This window comes from Chiloscyllium plagiosum, unplaced genomic scaffold, assembly GCF_037043375.1.
Source record: "Chiloscyllium plagiosum isolate Xiang-an unplaced genomic scaffold, Cpla_swu_hap1 HiC_scaffold_5, whole genome shotgun sequence".
NCBI classification, from domain to species: domain Eukaryota; kingdom Metazoa; phylum Chordata; class Chondrichthyes; order Orectolobiformes; family Hemiscylliidae; genus Chiloscyllium; species Chiloscyllium plagiosum.
In genome coordinates this window covers 27,363,930-27,383,761 of record NW_028270143.1, presented here as the reverse complement: position 1 = coordinate 27,383,761, position 19,832 = coordinate 27,363,930, and the positions used below count along the sequence as shown (strand labels likewise).

Genomic DNA, 19,832 nt, shown 5'->3' with positions numbered 1-19,832 from the left:
ACAGACAAATCCCACATGAACCACAAAGGTCTTTAATGCAGGTTTAAAAGTGTGCTAAGAATCAGCGTTTTTCCCTTCAATAATGAGGCATTCTTCAAAGACTATTAATGCATGAGCAATGGTTGATGATCCATTATGCTATTGTAAACCATGAAATGGTAAGAGCACTCGCAGGTGACAAACAGATCTCTTACTAAATCATTGAATCTTTTGCATCTACTTTACTTTTCAAATAGAAAGAAATGATTAATTACAATATTATTCACTGCTGTTTGTTGATTAAACAGCTGAAGACCTTGTTACATATCCAAATCACAGTGAATACTGTTAAAGTTAGGCAATGTAATTTAGCATGGTTGATACTAATTGCCATTAGTCCATTATTTATCACCAGTTCAAAGATCCATTTTTAATTTAATCTTAGTTTCTTACCATTTATTTCCTGGGTTGGATCCTGGGCATTGCCAGCCCCAGTCACTACTTTAAGTCTGTACAGCACATTGCCATTATTAAACATGGCAACAGATTTGAAAAAAAATAATTTGCATACTCTAAAAAATTCTAATTCTAAAATTGAAACCTGTTGTTCTTGTAGTATCAACAAAACCTCCAGGCTAAATACCAGAGGGACCCTGCAGAGTCACTGATTTTTTGAATAATTCTTAGATAGAATTGGGTAAAGTTAGAAAGATCAGGATATATTGCCCATTCCTAGTTGTCCTTGAACCTTCGAAGCCAATGTGGAGGGTAATTAAGTCAACCACATTGTTGTAGGTCTAAATTAGGTAAAGATGGCAGAATTCTTTCCCTAAAGGACATTTGTGATCCAGTTAATTTTTTTGTCACCATCAACAGTGATCAGATCATTATGATTTGGTAAACCTGAAATCTTTGTATTGAATTCAAATTTCACTATTTACCATGCTAGGATTTGAACTATGGTGGGGTTTATTTGGGGCCACCACTCTCCAGGTATATCTGGAATGTAATTGAGAAGTTCTGAAGTACATCGTTGCCAGTTACAAGACAGAAACCAGGAGTATAATAGAATACTCCGCATTTTCCTGGATGAATGCAGTTCCATGAATAGGACACCATCAGGGCAAAGAAGCCTACTTGACTAGCAATGCATGCACTCCTTCCACCACCGTCACTCAGTAGCAACAATGTGTATCATTTACAAGAGGCGCCGCAGAAACTCACCAAGTTCCTAAGTACTTTCCAAACCCACGACCACTTCAATCTAGAAGGACAAGGGCAGCAGATGCATGGCAATACTACAATCTGCAAGGTCCCCTCCAAGCCAACAACCATCTTGCCTTGCAAATATATTATCGTTCCTTTACTGCCACTGGGTCAAAATATTGGAAGACCCTCCTTAACAGCATTGTGGGTGTGTTCAACCCAATTGAATGGTAGCAATTTGAAGAAGGCAGCTCACCAGCCCCCTCTCAAGGGCAACTAGGAACAGGCAATAAATGCTGGCCCAGCCAGTGATGACCACATCCCATGAATGAATAAAAAAAGAATCACTGTTCTTTTGTCAGCAACTTCAACTGATATACTTCTGAGGCCAAAATCCCACAATGAACTTTTGTTGACTGAGAACAGGATAGTAGAATATTTCCGTGCCATTTGATCTAGGCAGACAGGGTCTCAATTTAGTATCTCACCTAAAAGATAGCTATTATGTGCTTAAATCCTAGCAAAATATAGGAACTAATTATTATGAGAATGCATATCTTGAGTTCCACCTTTATTGCTGCATGCAGTCATGTGTAAGTAACTATGTAGCAGGCTACCAGCTACATGGAAGCAAAAGAAATATACTTACTGAAAGTTTGTCAATTTAATTGTTTTCCAACCTTTGTGAACCAGAAGGCAAAACAAGAATGCATTATTCAATGGCTTGATTGATCTGTTTTTGATTAGGTTATTCTGATAACTGGGCTATGTACAGTCCACTTAATTGCTTAAGCCTCTCAGTGGAGCGAGAGAGCTAAGTAAGCTCGGAAAATTGCAAAAAACTTCCAAAGATCTGGGCTGTAACCAGTTCTCTATGTTGTCGAATATCCTGAGAGGTCTGAGCTATTTTAAAATATTATAAATCAGCTTGTTGTAGATTAGAATTAGCACTGAACTTCTTTGAGATATATTAAACATCTAAGATATATAGCAATGGTGAATAGATAACAAATTATACTTTCAAAATTGAAGTGCTTCCTCAGCATTCTCTACCCACAAAATGGTCAGAGAAAAATGTCATTAAGCCAGAAATGAGGAGGAAAATGCTTCTACTGAAAACATCAAAGTGTGGTTATCAGTGCACAAAAATGCACCTCCATATCCAGCTTAAGTTTTGACTCAGTTTGCTTCTCTAGTTCCTCTTAAATGCATTTACATTAATCACTTCAGCTACTCCTTGTTGCAACAAGTTCCACATTTTAAACACTCTTTGGACAAAGGACTTTTCTTGAATTCTACATTAGACTTTTTAGGGACTATTATTGTACGGCTCCCCCCAGCCCAAGAAACAAATTGATATATCTTCGCTAAATCTAACCTATTAAACCCTTTCAGAATCTTGAAGACCTCTCTCAGGTCTTGTCTTCTTTTTTCTCAAGAAAATACCCCATCGTATTCAATCTTTCCCAATAGATATAGCATCTTAATTCTGTTTTCAACTCTTGTACCATCGCCTGTATCTTTATACTCTTTTTATAATATGGAGACTAGAACTGTACACAATAGACCAAGTGTGTGCTAACTAAGCATCAATGCATGTTTAACATAACTTCTGTTATGAAATTGAAGATGTGTACTGTACCTTTAAGAGAGAGTGAAAGCTGTTTTGCACTGACAGCTTGCAGGCACCTGTCATGTGACTGACTCACAGTCTCAGAGTGTACTGGAAACTCAAAAATATGTAACATTTGGCTGTGTAACAAAGACCTGAGTTTTAGTTGCTATTTTCACAAACTTGAATTTAACCAATCAGTTTACATTATGCAGCAGGATACTAAAACCCAAGTGAGTTTGAATTTTTTTTTGCCAACCTTGAACCAATATGATGATCGATGTTAGGGGTATAAAGAAGCAGACATTTTGAAAGTTAGCCAGTGAGAGTAACTGCCATTCAAAACACTGTCTATCAAAGGTACCTTTTTCATATGAAACATCTTTGCTGCAAAAGATAGAAGATGACCCAGGGAGATCTTCAGACGAAAGAAAGAGGACACCGGAGATGACAGCTGCTGTCTGGTTTTGAAATTAAGTTGACACAATTTTAATTTGGGTGATTATTGAAATAGTAGATTGCTATAGAGTTGGAGGCAGATAACAAGCAGTTAAGAGAAAGGAGGCTTAGAGTTGTAAATAGTTGTTGTTTAATGATCACTTTTAGAGTTAAAGAATAAATTGATATTATTTTCTTTAAACAGCAGTATTTGGGAGTTCTCTGTCACTCATACTTTAACAGATTACAAGGCGAGGTGAGCTTTTCTGGGTGTTTGGTTTAATTAAAAGAGAGGTTCACCGCTGTGTTGTAACACTTCTCTACTTTTCTGTTTGATCTGTCTAGAAATATGTATCTGAATACTTGGTGTGCTTTTCTTTAAAATTAATCATAAGGTTTAATAGGGCCATTAGCAGTTTTTGTATCTGGACCCCAAGACCCCTTTGCTCTTTGAACCAATTGGATCACTTATTACCCAAGTAGTTTGTGGCCTCAGTAGATTTCCTACTAAAATGCACCATAACATATCTATCTATATTAAAACTAATTTGTCCATTACATGCCCTTCTAAAATGTTATTAATGATATTCCTGTCAGAACTGTATCTCTTCATCCTTTGTGACCTTTATATGTTAAATGTACTGCTTAAGGTGATCTTGGCAATCTTACAGCAGGTTCAATAAGATTAGCTGCTCTCCTCTACATTTGTAATAATGCATCATGCCTTAAAGTAAACCAACTAGTTGAAATACTTGAGGTATAATTAAATATCAATTCAATCATTTAGACCTCCATGCATTTGTATTCTGTCAGTAAGACAGTCCAGTTCTCATCCTATTAGGCAGAAGTATATTTCCTGTTTTAAGCTGTAAAATGCCATTATAATATATTATGAGGTTGTTGCCAAAAACACCCAAAGGCTGTTCATTCACCACTGACTGCAATTTGAAGTACAAATTGCCTGCGTTTACTTGTTCAGACAGAAATAGAATCCTAATTAATGTGCATGTATAGGCCTCATCTGCTAGGTTCACGGGTGGCACAGTGGCTCAGTGGTTAGCATTGCTGCCTCACAGCACCAGGGTCCCAGGTTCGACTCCAGCTTCAGGCGACTGTATGTGTGGAATTTGCACATTCTCCCCGTGTCTGCGTGGGTTTCCTCCAGATGCTCTGGTTTCCTCCCACAGTCCAAAGATGTGCAGGTTAGGTGGATTGGCCATGCTAAATTGTCCATAGTGTTAAGAGCATTAGTCAGAGGGAAATGGGTCTGAGTGGGTTACTCTTCAGAGGGTTGGTGTGGACTTGTTGGGCCAAAGGGCCTGTTTCCACACTTTAGGGAATCTTAAAAAAATCAAGGAATCCCTATACTTCTGCCCACAATTTTCAACCTTCCAATTTTTCCTGGGCTTGCTTCTGTCAGAAATTTGACAGGGAACTGTACAACGTAAAACCTTGGTTCAAAAAAAAGTGCACCCACTATCCAAAGTTGCATTGCAGTATAGAGGTGCCAACAGGGGAGTGTTGGCAAAGGCAATAGAGAATTTCACAATGCCACAGGGCACATGGCTGTCATCTTGTTTTTTAAATTTATTCATGGAATGTGGACTCATTGGCTAAGACAGTATTTATTCCCCAGATTGCAGTTACGTCTCAACATGGTTATGGGTCTGGAGTTACATAGGCACCATACTGGGTAGGGTGGGCAGTTTCCTTCCCTAAAGGACCATTGGAAGACTGGTTGGAATTTATGGCACTGACAGTGGATACATAGTTGCCATGAAGGTAGTTTCTTAATTCCAATTTTTTAATTGAATTCAAATTTTACCATCTGCAATGATTGGATTCTAACCCATACTCCCACAACATTTAAATTATTTAACTATGAGGAGCATAGGGAAGGTAGATGGAAAGAAACACTTCCTCTTGATGGAGGGATCAACAATCAAGACATAAATTTAAGGAAAGGGGCAGGAGATTTGGACAGAATATGAGAAACTTTTTTTCACCTACAGGATGGTGAGAATCTGGAACTCACTGCCTCTAAGGGTGGGAGAGGCAGAAACCCTCACAACATTTGAGAAGTACTTAGACTTACAATGCCAAGGCATACAGGCTCTGTGCCAAGTGCTGGAAAATAGGATCAGATTATTTATGTGGTTGTTTTTGACCGGAACAGACTTGATGGGCCAAAGGGATGTTCTCTGTATAGTAGACCTCTATGACATTAGCCTCAAGTTTTAGATTACTAGTCCATGTCACTGCTTCCCCCTCAGATTAGGGTATAGAGATGATTTAGAATTCTGACTGGATTGTATGGATATATTATAACAAGGTAACACTGAGAACTGGATAGGGGCAGCCCATCTAAATATTATAACATTGTGTGAAGTGATTTAAAATTTATCTTAAAGGTCAGAGCCATCAACATGGGGTTTTCAATAAATCCATTGCCCGAACATTAATATAAATTCTGTAAATGAAAACGTTTTACATTACATGCTACTCTTGGATTAGTTGTAATGATAAATTGTGAAGGATTATGCGTGCGTCATGGAGCCTCCATATTGAGGTACAGAGACTAAAGAATTGGAGCGTGAATCTTCTCGCCTTTCATGTGACTTTTGTTCCTTTTAACTGCGGCTTAGCACTGTGAAGTTAGCCTTGCTGAGACTTTTTATATATAACTTCAACCTATTTGGAAAGATTAAAATGGTCATCATGTGATTTAACTGAAGTTAAATTATACTGAAAAGAATATGAAAAAATGTGAATGTTTCAGATTAATGATATAATAAATAAGATGATGATGACCAGCAAATGATATGAGACATGATTTTGTATTCATAATGGGAGTTGCCATAGTCCAAACTCCTCATTTACAACACATTGAAGAGAATGATCATCAAACATGTGGACTGACATGGCTGCAAGTTCAGTCACTTTTTTGACAGTATTATATTCAGTTGAAATGACTTTATAAAAGCTACATTTAGAGCAGACAGTTGCTTGGAGAATAACATCGTGTCTGTCAATCTTTTTCACCAATGTTCTTAATTGTGTGCTCATAATGGAGAGCGCGGGTTCTGTTTGGAATTTATAGTCAAGGCACTTTTGTTTGATAAACTGGCATTTTTATTCCAAGATAAAGTTGAAGGGCTAAGGAAAATGATATGATATTTCATACATTTAAAAAAAATTATGATCATTGTCAACACATGCATTACTTTTCTGAAACACAAACAGAAAATGGTGGAGAAGCTTTAGTGGGTCTGGCAGCATCTGTGGAAAGAAAACACAGTTAATTTCTCAAGTCCAGTGACTCTTCATCAGAACTGTTATCAGCTAGGAACAGATGGTATTTATGCTGTAGGAGAAGGATCTGCTCATCTCTTGACTTGCATTCCCACTTTCAATATAAATACTAACCTTTCTGAACTATTATTATTTCTAAAGAATGGTCACTGGACTCGAAATGTTAATTCTGTTTCCTCCTCACAGATACTGCCAGAGCGCTTGAGCTTCTCCAGCAATTTCTGTTCTTGTTTCATATTTCCAGCACCTGCAGTTCTGTTTTACTCTGATTTTTCTCGTTTGTTAAGTTACTCAAATTGTCAGCCTAATTATCTTTCATTTCAGTCCCCAAGCTGGAAAAAAAAACAAATGAATAAAGAAATATTGTCCTTTCATCACATTAAGATTTATTCTACTAACCTAAGTATTTGGAGCAAAAGACAGGCATCAAACGCAATTAGTAAAACATAAAAATACGTATAATGTATGCTATAGAAATATTTGGAGGAAAGTCATATATGGCTTATAGCATGATATGGATGAAACACAGCACAGGGTGAAACAAGGTTTCAGGTTGCTGTGTAAAGCAACTTAGCTGGGGTTGCTCTAATACTTCAGTAGTTAATTGGTTTGGCACATGATATTAAGCCATAAAGACCAGAAAGCTCAAGCTTTGAACCCTGGTTTGTACTGACTGAGGTCTCCCAGAGGAAAACTATCAGCCCAAGTCTTCTGTTGGTGGATGCTGTCTGGTGAACGTATGTAGACTCATGTAGACTTCAGAGGAGGCCTTGGTCAGACGGAACTGGAACAGTTTTTACAGTCAGAAAGCTTGCTGGCCCTTCTTGTCTCACATGAAGGACAGCCTAAAGACTGTTTTCGCCCCCTGGAGCCGTTCCACAGCATGGCTCACTGACTTAAGGAAAGGAGGAAAAAAAACACCCTCAGCTTTGCTCAGTTGATTTATAACGACACACTTAACATTTGGCTGAAGCGGAAAATGACTGGTGGATGCCCGTTTCATAACCTTTGCATTTATTCTTGGAGAAATTGGGCCCGGGCTCGTGAGAGGCAGCTGTTGCACTACTACCAGTTTACACCACTACTGAGAGTCCTCATCAGTGTCATGATGTAACTAGAAACGTTCAGTTGTGTATTAGTTCTTTACCATACTTAAAGCCGTCAATTCTTACATATCTATCTAACATCACATTATTTTTGCTGAACAAATGTGCTTTCTCTGTTTTATGACAGTATCTTAGCAACAAAATAAAGAATCTCAATTTCTTATGGAAAGATTGCAGTTGAATAAATTTGCTTTGTTTAAAGATTACTAATTTTAGAATTGGAAGCTAGAGAAGCAGATTCCAATATCTCACCACTGTTGTGCGCTTCCAATTGTGAGGCAGAGTTGACAGCCACTTTGCAGAGGGAGCAGTAAAGTAACCGTTTCGCTTTCTCTTCTTCTGTTTCCTTAGGAAGAGCTGTGTTACAGCTGCTGGATGTGAAGGATTTTTCTGTCCTGGAAATGGATTCTGTTGTTACACTATCGCTTGCTGCCACCGTTGTCACTTTCGATATTGTTGCTGTCCCTTGAGTGGTGTCTAGAGCATATCAAGTAAAATTATGAAAATGAATCCAAATACAAAGTATTTCTGTCACATAGCTAGCTTTCAGTAAATAGAGCAAAGGTATTAACTGCATTCTAACTAGAAGTCTAAGTCATCGACAGTTAAACACCATTAAATCACATCACTTTTTCAATACACATTTCAGCATTTGATCATGGATAAGTTGACATTTCTGTAAAGACTACTTTAAGGAGAAAGTTTAAAAAAAAACACAACACCAGGTTATAGTCCAACAGACATACATAAACTTGCAATATCCATTAAAAAGTAAAAAAAAAACAAAATTATCCATATGATTTATAAAACTAATACATCACGTGTTCTGCTTTTGTGTTCTAGCAATGGTATAATGACGTTTCCAAATTGGCATCGTGTTATATTTGTCATTTGTCTGATGGTGCCTGTTCCTTTTGATTGTTAGATTGTGCCCATTTATTGTTTGATTTCTTCCATCAGTGAAAATATGTTAGCGAATGTTCCCTTCAGTATGCTTAATGATACTTCATTTGAAAAATAAATGCAGAATGTGCAAATAAACAGCAAGGAGGATATTCTTGTTGCCAATAATGGTTACCATATGCTCAGGCAAAGAGCTCAGTAACAGTGAAGAGAGGGATGGTTGATTTTGCCAATGCCATAAGTATTGTTCCAAGAAGCTAGCAACAATGTTTCCGAATAAAGACACCATGCGTCTTTTTATGCATAGCTTCTGACCATCCCATGGTAGCATCAGAACTATGAGTGCTCCCCTTTGTTGCGTCCTGTAACACATTACAGGCACTACACCGTTTAATGTATTGACTTGTACACTTGGGACTTCTTACTACCTAACAATTACTTCCTCTCCTTTCCAACAAACTAAAGAAGAGCATCCAAAACACTATTGCAAACAGAGATTTATGTGTTTTCAACTTCATGCAATTGGATTACGTAATGTGGTGTTAGTTATAAAATATGGATTTCTTATCTGTTTAAACACCTAAAGTCTTCATGGAATAAAATTAATATTAAAAAGGAAGAAAAAGTCGTAGCTTAAAATGGCCACGCCAGTCAGCTGATTACAAGTTGAGCCATCTCACTAAAACCATCAAAAAATATGAAACAAACTGAGCCGAACTAATGTTATAAAAGGGCATTGAAACTTAAATTTGTACCTCCTGTTTGCTTTTTTTTACTTTTCTGGGTAAGCTTCACATATTCATGATAAACTATAAACAGCAGGTGCTGGAGAAACTCAACAAGTCTGGCAACATCTGTAGAGAGAGAAGCAAAGTTAATGTTTTGAGTCTGATATCAATTTTCTGCATAACTTGGATGAGCTACAGTGGATGTGTGACAATGGCATAGACAGATGACTATGCCAAAACATAACAGCAGTCCTCCTGGCAGGAATAGCTACAAGCAGGAGCAACGATATCAATCAAGTGAAATCAACAATTCATTTCACTTGACAAAACAGAACACCCTGCTAAACTAAAGTCTTCACTGGTCTAGACTCATGCTGAAGCCTCAAATGCATCTGATTTTGATATTTGAATGATTTGCCTGATTGGTAAGTTGTAGAACAACATATTTTTCAAAAGAATATTTGTAAACGAGTGTTTTTCCTCTCTCATCAGGTCCACACTTGTCATTGTTATAGTATTCCCCACAGTTATTCATACTGGGGAAAAAGAAATGAAAAGTGCATGATTTGTCATTGAGTTGGATAGACAGATGAACCATGGAGAGTAGCTAGAGGTACTGCATTGGCACTGAGTTGGCATGAGTTTGCATGGAGTGTGCAAGGGCCCATAGGGTTTGGGGAATGTCAGATTGAGGGGTGAGAGCGAGAGAGTCTAAAATCTTCTCAATACAACTAATATAAAATTCCAGTGGACCAAGATGTGCCCTTTAATTAGCTTGCCTGGGGACTTGTCCATTCCTGTGAGTTGCACTGCACCCAGGGTCAGTGAGCATGACTCCATCTGGCAAACTGCAGCTTTCTCCCTCTAAACCCCTGAAACACAAATTGTGCCCCATTGTGCTTTTTTTTTTACCAAGACTAACCGGGTGAGTCAAGAAATGTCTCTATTTGATCTACCCACCTTGGTTGCCAAGGTCTAGGCACTGTGTTTTATTTATCACCATGTACCTGCAAGGTGAATTATGGCCTGTACTCAACAAATATTTTCTTTAGCTTGAAAAGTAAACATTCATCTATTTTTTAGAACCATAAAATAGCACTGTCATTTATTTGTAAGAGTTGTCATATTAATCCTCACTACACATTTCTGCATCCCTATAACAGAGTACACTTTTGAGTTTCATTCTCTTTGTAAACTTTGAAATGATGCCCTCTCCACCAAAGTTCATTGTTAATAGTTAATAATTCTCAGCATGAGCATGTGTGCCATCCATCACTGGAAAACACCACAGCATACTTCAATCCAGACTGAGAAACAACATCCACCACAAAAATCTACTTTCTGTTCCTTAGTCGTTTTGATCTCCACATAGCCAATGCAAATTCCTTGCCATGATTGTAATTTTGCAAATGACTCCATTACGTGGTGTTTTATCCGAGGTAATTTGGTGCCAGTGGAATAAAGCTCAAATAAACTTTGCCATCCCATTCATTACTGTAACAGTTCTTTGACTGACAGGGAAAAATGTAATGCTATACCATGATCTGAGAAGAAGGATTTTATATCAATAATATGGGCCAATTCTGCAATTCTGTTAACATTAGATTTTGTTACCATTAGCTTCCAGTCTCTGATACTTCCCGTGTCTGCATTTGGAGACTAAGCATTTTATAATCTCCTTTCATGATATGACTTCCTTTGGACAATAACTACTGATACCATAAAAGACAGTGGAAGCTTTTCATCCTCAGTTTTGAAATGTAACAAATTTGTCATTCTTTATGACTTACATTGCTCTGTCAATTTCAACTCTCAGTAAATTGTACTACCCAAAGTTAGGTTAACAATTTATCTGATATTGCTTTTAAATTTCGTATTCTGACATTGTAACAACCCAGTACTGCAAAGTGGATTTTATAACACCAAACCTTTATGATGACAGGAAATGCTGGGAATGCTTGGCAGATCTGGCTGCATTGGTGGAAAGAGAAACAGCAAGCCTTTCGGATCAACGATCTTTCACCAGAATTGGAGAAAAAAAACATTAACTCTGTCCCTCCACAGTTGCTGCCAGATAGCCGAGTATTTCCAGCATTTTCCATTTTAATCTCAGATTTTCAATAACTGCTGTTTGCAATGTCAAATATGGGGAAATCTGAACACTGCTAAATATGTGTTCAGTCCAAAAAAAAACAAAATTTTCTGTTCCTTGACAACTCCACCAACTATTTCAATCTCTGACAATGCTTAGAGTTAGGACATGGCAGCACAAAAATCAACTTGTCAGAATTGCATTGGGAAGGTTTAGAGTATTACGTTAATGTTGTAAATACTGGGCTGTGATGAAATCATTATAGTGGTAATTTTTCAAATATGCAGGGTGGCATTTAATTATTTTTCCAGCAATGAACCAAAACACTTGACTCTCTGAGTATTTCTGTTACAACTTCTGAATCCTTCAGCAATTACTTGTCACTGTTGGACTCTAGAAAATGTATTCACAAGAATATAACCTCTGATGCATAATTAGAATAGAGAATCCCTCCAGTGTGGAAACATACCATTCAACCATCAAGTCTACACCGATCTTCTGAAGAGCATCCCACTGAATAGTGTCTAGGGTTTCTGGATGCATTTTGTCTGTTTGTCTGGGTTTGTTGCTGAGAAATCTGCAGACTGTGTTCATTGGGTACCCACTCTCCCCTACATAAAAGACATCTCGGAAATGACTGCCAGACTACTCAGACCCCTTGGCATTATGGTAGCCCACAAACCCACCAACACACTAAAACAGCAGCTAATGAACTTAAAAGACTCTATACAAGCAAAACTAATGTTATTTACAAAATACTGTGCAAGCACTGTAACAAACACTAGTTTGGACAAGCAGGCAGAAAACTAGCCACCAGGATACATGAACATCAACTAGCCATAAAACGACATGACCCTCTCTCACTAGTCTCCTTACATACAGATGAGGAAGGATACCACTTTGATTGGGACAACACATCCAGCCTCGGACAAGCCAAACAGAGACACACACAAGAATTCATCGAAGCATGACATTCCAACTGAAACTCTATCAACAAACACATCGAGTTCGACCCCACCTACCACCCCCTGAGAAAAAGAACCGGAAATGACATCACAACAGGAAATGACATCACCACAGGAAATGACATAACTAGCCCAAAGAAACCCAAACATATAAATTGAAAGCAGGAATTATCAACAGTGCTTTGCCCAGAGGCCCACTGAAAATGTTACCTAGTAGGGTGATGAAATGTCTGGAAATGAACCTTCCAGCTCAGCAAGCAAACCTACATCCAAAAATATGTATTCACTGATACAGATGTTTCTGTCCAGTACTGCATTTATTACCCAACATTAATTGCCCAGAGGGCAGTTAAGAGTCAACCATATTGTGGAGAGTCGGAGTCACAGGTAGCTCAGTTAAGGTGAGGACAGCACTTTCCTTCCCTAAGGGACATTAGTAAACTAGATGCGTTTTTCCAGCAATGATTTCATGATCATCTTTAGACTACTAATTCCAGATTTGTAGTGAAATTTGAATTTAATACGATTAATATCATGGTGGGATTCAAAACTACATCCCCACAACATTACCTAAAAAATCATTGCCTCCAGTCAGCTTTGGAGAGGACTGATCTCCATTCACCCTATTCAAGACTACTGATGTCAGGGCAGCGGTTTGGGGCTTCATAGTTTGAAGTTCTCACTTCACTAGATCAATTTGGACCTGGCATTTGACTGGAGGCCAAGCGGTGTGGTGCATTGCTATTCAGAAATGTAAAGGATTGGGAAACAGAAACACATAAATTGCTCGATTAAAAAAAAACTTAGATCCATTTGCTTTCTTCCATCATGAAAGTAATATTATACAATAACGAGGAATTAATGACTCACTGTAGCAATGAATCTCTGCAACATATTCAGAAAAAATGCAATGAACATCCCAGCAGCATTGGGAAGAGGAGGCCTACAGGAAGGCACTCTGCCCTTATTATCAACATCGTCCCCATCCATGGCCTGAGATCCATCCCTGGGAATTCTATCCTGTCCCACTTCATCTGACTCCACAGGATTGATCCTTTGCACAGGTTCTAGTGAATATTGGCCGTGGCCACTGCTCTTGCTTCAATGGCTGTGACAAACCCATGTGGAAGTCTTTACCGCAAAGTTGGAGCATTAATGACAATGACAATCAAGCTTGTACATGATATACATTTCTGCAAACAGCTCCTAATGCCATTTCTGGGACTGCAGAGCTCTTGGGAAGAATTTCCACTCTATTAGGACCTTAACGCAGTGGGAAGCTGGTCATTGTCCAGGTAAATGCCTGTTACTTCAGAATAGCATCAGACATCCTAAGAAGGTGATGCAAGGCTCCCATCCATTATCTAACTGCTGAATGGGACCCCCATCACTGCTGTTAAATTCCACCCCATGTCTCAACTGTTTCACAAACTGCATTCCAAGATGTTATTTACTGAAAGAAATCCATTGCATTTGCACTTGAATTAATCAATAGTAACTGTTTCCATTATGTTCCTCGGGTGTCTGTGCAAGATTGATTACTTGCTCACTTTAAATATTTTTGCAGCAAATTCATTTTAACTTTATTTCTCTTCTGGCTCAGACTGTCTCATCTAATACAACTGATCCAGACAAGGTGAAATAACTCATCATACTTCATAGTATCTCATACCTTCAGAAGCCTGACAGCAGTCATGTCACCTCTCAACCTTTTCTTTTGCAATGAGTACCCCAAGTTTACATAGTATCTGTTTATAGTCCAATCTCACCATGCTTACTATCACTCCACTTGTTCTTTTCCATACCAGCAATGACAGTAACAATTTACACCCTGATAGTACCCTTAATATGTTAAAACATCCAAGACATTTCACAGGAATATAACTGAATAAACTTTGACACCAATCTACAGAGATTAGGATTGTTAATCAAAACTTTAGTCAAGTAGAAGTGGGTCATAAGCAGAACTTTAAAGTGAAAAAGGTGCAGAAGTGGGGAAAGGTGAGGAGAAACTGTTAACATACTGGAGCTACTAAATTTAGGAATTCTACAGACGTCAGAATTAGATGTGCACAGATGTCTTCGAGGGTTCTTGGACTGGGAGATTACAGATGTAGGGAGAGGCAAGGCTATGGAATGATTGGAAAACAAAGATGAGAACAGTGAAATCAAGGTATTTCTGGAACCAATGTAAGTCATCAAATACAGGAGAAATGCATGAACATAACTTGGTGCATCTTAAGACCTTTGACAAGCTTAGGTTTATAAGAAACATCCCAGAGAGCAATGGAACAATCAAGTCCAGAGGTAACAAAAGAATGGATGAGGGTATTGGCAGAAGTTGAGCTGAGCAGCTTTAATAACCTTTAGTTTAGTGACAAGAAAGACTGAACGCATAATATTCCAAGTGTATTCACATCAGTGATGTATAAAATTCCTGAACTGTCTTGGTTCAGGATTGACCTTTGACTACACCCGAATACCTACTCTGATTGACTCAATACAGACTTCAAAAAAGTACAGCGCAGAAGGAATTGACTATTCTTTTATCTGAAACACAAGACAGTTGCATGCAAGTGCAGTCAGTAATTGAGAAAGCAAATGGAACATTGGTCGCTATTGCTCAAGGTTTGGATTTTAAAAATAGGTAAGTCTTGTTACACAGGATGTTAGTGATGCTGCAACTAGAGTACTGTGTACAGATTTACTCCTCGTATTAAATTAATATTGGCTTTGGAAGCAGTTCAAAAGGGATTCATTAGGGTGATGTCTGGGATAAAGGGGTTGATTAATCAAGAATAGCCACACAGCGTAGGCCTTTATTCATTCCAGTTTAGAAGAATACATGTGATCTTCTTGAAACAAGCCCAATTCTGAGGGGCTTGAATATAATACCAGAGGGTATAGTCTCAGAATTAAGGGGTGCCAATTTAAGACTAAGATGATGAGGATTTTTTTTCTGTCAGAGAGTTGAGCATCTTTGGAACTCCTAGTCACAGTGAGCTGCAGGGGCAGAGTCCTTGTGTATATTGAGCGCTGAAGTAGATTCTTGACAAAGGTTATGACAGAAAGGACAAGAATGTTGACATGAGGAGCGTCAGATGAGCCATGGCCATTGTGAAAGGTGGACCAGGTTTGAACGAACGAATGGCTTAATCCTGTTCCAATTTCTTGTGGTCTAAGAGCTTTCCTCCTGTTGGCACTATTCTTATTCAATATCTTTGGGGTACTTACAGGGCCTCCACCATGAAGAAATACTGGTTTAACTTATTTGGCATTTCCCTGTTTCCCTGTTATCAATTCATCAGGTGCATCTTCCAAAGGCCTCACATTCATTTTGGCTACTCTCTTTCTTTTCATAGCTGGCCTTTGGTCTACCATTAGTTTTTCCTGCTTTACACGCATTAGTTTTTAATTGGATATACTCCTTGACTACCTTTGTTAATCATGCATCATTCATCCATCTCATCCTTCTTTTTGACCAGAACACAGTTTTGCTGAGCATTATTAAATATATGTTTAAATGTCTGCCACTGCTCATCTACTTTCCCAGCTCCCTTTAGACAATTCTTCCTTCATATCTCTGTAGTTGGGTTTAAGTTAACACTGGTTTGAGTCTCAAATTACACAGTTCAAACTGAATTAAAAATTCAATCATAACCCCAAGAGGACTCATAACTCTTATTAATCCTTCTTCATTACATATTGCTAGATCTTAAAATAAAGCCTGTTCTGGGTCAGGTTGTGCAACTTATTGCTTGAAGAAACAATCCCGAGTGAATTCTGTGAATTTGTTTTCATTTTATGCTTGTCCATCTGATTTGTCGAGTCAATATGCAGTTGGAAAGCACCCATTTCAACAACAGTGCTCTTCTTATGTGACTTTATTATTTCCCAATTCATGCCTTGTGCTAAACTAGGCAAAATTCAGGAGCCTATTGATGGCTCTCACAAGTGAGCTCTTTCCTTTGTTATTCTTTATTTCTATCTAAATTGATTCCACACTCCAGTCTCGTAACAACTGAATTCAGAGACCATATATTTGTGGCTTACTACTTTCTCCATTTTCTATTAAGTGTCAATTGTATTGTGTAATCATTATCTCTAGCAGGGTATCTCTATCTGATGCAGCAAAGTGGATGTTATTCCTTATAACATAAGAAACTAGGATATGGGCAAAATGGTATTGAGAGGTCCAACAGAGGTTTAATACAGCTCTCTGATATATTCACAGGCATACACTGTTTAAGAAAAAAGTAACATGCTTCCAACACATCGTATGCTTCAAGTGACCCAGTTAAGATGGGGTCTGAGATAGTTATGCCCTCAGGTCACATGCTATCACATAGCAATGATACCATGAGCTTGACTCTCAATGTTATACCAACATTACTAACTATGACACATGACAAAAAAAATGCATGTTAGTTGTAATAAATTGTGGGGAAGCAGTAAGAAATAACGAAGGATATAATTGTGCCATTATAAAAATGATAGCCTGAAAGATTGATTATTGGGTTAAGAGGTCTGTGTTTGTCATGTGTATCTTTTTAAATAAATGCTTATAAAATTAATTGAAGACTGGTTCCAGTTTTTTGTCCTGCTGTCTAGCTTCCTGAAGCATAACGTACCAATGGAGAATGGCTGCCTATATTTAAAGTTTGAAAAATATGAAAACATTAGGACAGAGAACTGAAATTCTAGTGGACTATGTGGAAGATAGCAGGAACTGGTTAGAATATAGTTATCTTCTGACAGTTTTGGAGTCTGAATCATATGATCAGTGAAAGAATAAACATTTGGTCATAAGTTACATCCATATCAAAGAGAAAAAAAAGTTATGACCTTAGCATTTACACTTCCTACAGGACAAAGACACAGAAATGCATTTGAGTTGGGTACTTGTCAGTCAAATGAAGGTTTCAAACCTTTTTTTTTCAGAATTCTTGGATGAAGTCTACAAAAAAATGATTTGTTAAATGCCTTTGAGGCACAGACAAAATTTGACATATTTTAGAAAACCTCTGGTCATTCCATGGAAGAATATCTCATTCACTTTAATATTGCATAAAAACATTAACAAAATTCAAACTGGGGATCCTTAATGTAGTACTGCTTTTAAATTATGTGAACCTTATAATGACAGGCTACACATTTTAACAGGTGCTCAGTTCTTGAAGAAGATGCACACTGGACCAGCTGCCTGCTGCATTAAGAAAAATAGTCAGTTGATTCAAAGTTCAAGGAATAATGAGACATTCTGAAGGGTCCATTCCAAAGAATTTAAAACTCAATGATTGCCAGTTTTCAAAATAGTTCAGATGGAGAATGCAGATATCAATGCAATGGAAAAATTAATAAAAGGGACAATGAGGGTGAAAGTACACTTAACAAATCTGGCTAAGAGAGCAGAAGATAAATTTTGAAATCCCATTTATAGGCAAATCACTTTCAAGAATATCCAAGGAGCAATTAATACATGCTTTGGGAATCATTAAAAGTACCACTGTGGGATCAACTGCCCAAAGTGAAGAGGTTGGGTCCTCAAGACAAGAAAGAGGATTATTGGTCTGTCTGAACATATTCTGTGGCTGACAAGGTGTTTTACTCCTATGATGAAGTTTTAAGTCATACAGTTGTTTAATGTGCATTGCTAGATGGTTCTTCCATTTTTACAGTCTGTGGAACAACTTGGCTTAAATGTTAACAAAACCAGAAGTTGCTGGAAAAGCTCACCTGGTCTGGTAGCATCTATGAAGAGAAATCAAAGTTAACACTTCGGGTCCGGTGACCCTTCATCAGAACTGATGGTAGCCAGGAAAATGTGTGTTTATAAGCAGAAGGTAGGGTCGGGGAGGGATTAAGGAGTAAGCTATAGGGAGGGATAGAGCCCAAAGAGAGAGAAGAACAGTTGGACAGACAGCAGTCTGCTTTAGTTTCCACCACCATCTTGCTTTAGGTTTGGTGGTAGTGACACATTGATATCACTGAGAAGAATTGTAATTCCAAGTAAAATGACTACATTAAACCATTTTGTAATATTTATGTAGCCTACATGAGATATCATTTGAATAAGCCTGTTATGAAAAAGCCACAAGGTAGGTGTTTCTGGAAAGTGAACTGATCTGCAGTTTACCCTTTATTCTATTTGTTTGCCGAACCTGCTGTTTCGCATCAGCGTGTCAGACAAGTATTAATGAAAACAGGTTATAAAACCAGAGAGAATGAAAATTATATTTTCTTTACGTTATACAATTTCTTCATTCTACTTGTCAAAGATTAAGAGGTCCTGCTAAAGTTACAGATGTGATTGATAAATTGTACACAACTCAAATAGAAGGGATAAGTGAGTACTGTGAAATTTCCAAGATGTTTTGAAGGACCCTGTTGCTCCATTGGCATGTGACGTTAACAAGGTAGTTATCACGGATTTAAAGAGATGGAAAAAGGCCGAAGTACTTTAATTCTAACTTTATTGATCTCTTGACCATATTTAATCTTTCTAGGATGACATGAAATGCACCACAAGAACCAAAATGGTAATACAGAGAAATAGAAAATTAGTTCAGATGGAGAATGCAGATATCAATGGACTGGACCAGGTTCTGTCTGATTATGTAAGAGAATTTATTGTTGTTGATGATGTTGGAAAACAAGAACATCATGGTCATGTTTACCACAACCAAAAGTCCTCTGAACAGTATACCTTGTGAAAGAAAGCATGCAGTGATCAGTGAACCACTGCGTAAAGCTTCATCTAATTAATTAGAATGCAAGCTGACACTACTCATGCGTACATCATACAAAAAATAAAATCACTCTGGATGACTAGAGGATATAGTCCTTATCAATTTTATAAAAGTGAAATCCCAGGTCATTTTGTGTTCTGTGAGATACTGCTCCTGCTTTAAAGGTGGAATTAATTCCATCTTTTCTGCATGTTTGAATGCCTTATATGCAGGGAGACAGGCTGTCATCAAAGCTGACGTCTTGGAGAAAACTTCAAGAGTACTGAAGCATTGTATAAGACTATCTGAAGCAGACATCACACCACAGAAATGTGCATTCTATAAAGGAGGATTGGAAAGGCTTTGTTAAGGTGATAGTTTATCATGGAAGACAGTACTTATCAAATGTGTCAAATGAAGTTTTACAGTTCATTACATAACATTAATAAGCATCGAAATGGGCCACTTGACATAGTGAATTCAGCATTATTAGTTGTTCTTTCCTGAATTTTGTTTCATTTGTACTTACCAAGATCACCAAATTAAACATAAGTACACCATCCAGCTCCATGTCTATACTGTCAATTTGCAATACTAGTGTAAATTTTTGCTGAAAATGTGTTGCTGGAAAAGCGCAGCAGGTCAGGCAGCATCCAGGGAACAGGAGAATCGGCGTTTCGGGCATAAGCCCTTCTTGATGCTGCCTGACCTGCTGCGCTGTTCCAGCAACACATTTTCAGCTCTGATCTCCAGCATCTGCAGA

The 19,832-nt window shown here is 37.9% G+C and overlaps 1 protein-coding gene across 9 annotated transcripts in view; it reads right to left on the bottom strand.

Annotated features, from left to right (window-relative positions):
• Positions 1-19,832, bottom strand: part of LOC122549745 (zinc finger protein 385D-like) — a 1,031,183-nt gene that overhangs the window by 23,441 nt on the left and 987,910 nt on the right. For all 9 annotated transcript variants that reach the window (XM_087987037.1, XM_087987040.1, XM_087987039.1 and 6 more), the window contains one exon: positions 7,906-8,130. In XM_087987037.1, coding sequence (XP_087843163.1) covers positions 7,906-8,130 — 225 coding nt within the window. The remainder of the gene's footprint in view (positions 1-7,905; positions 8,131-19,832) is intronic.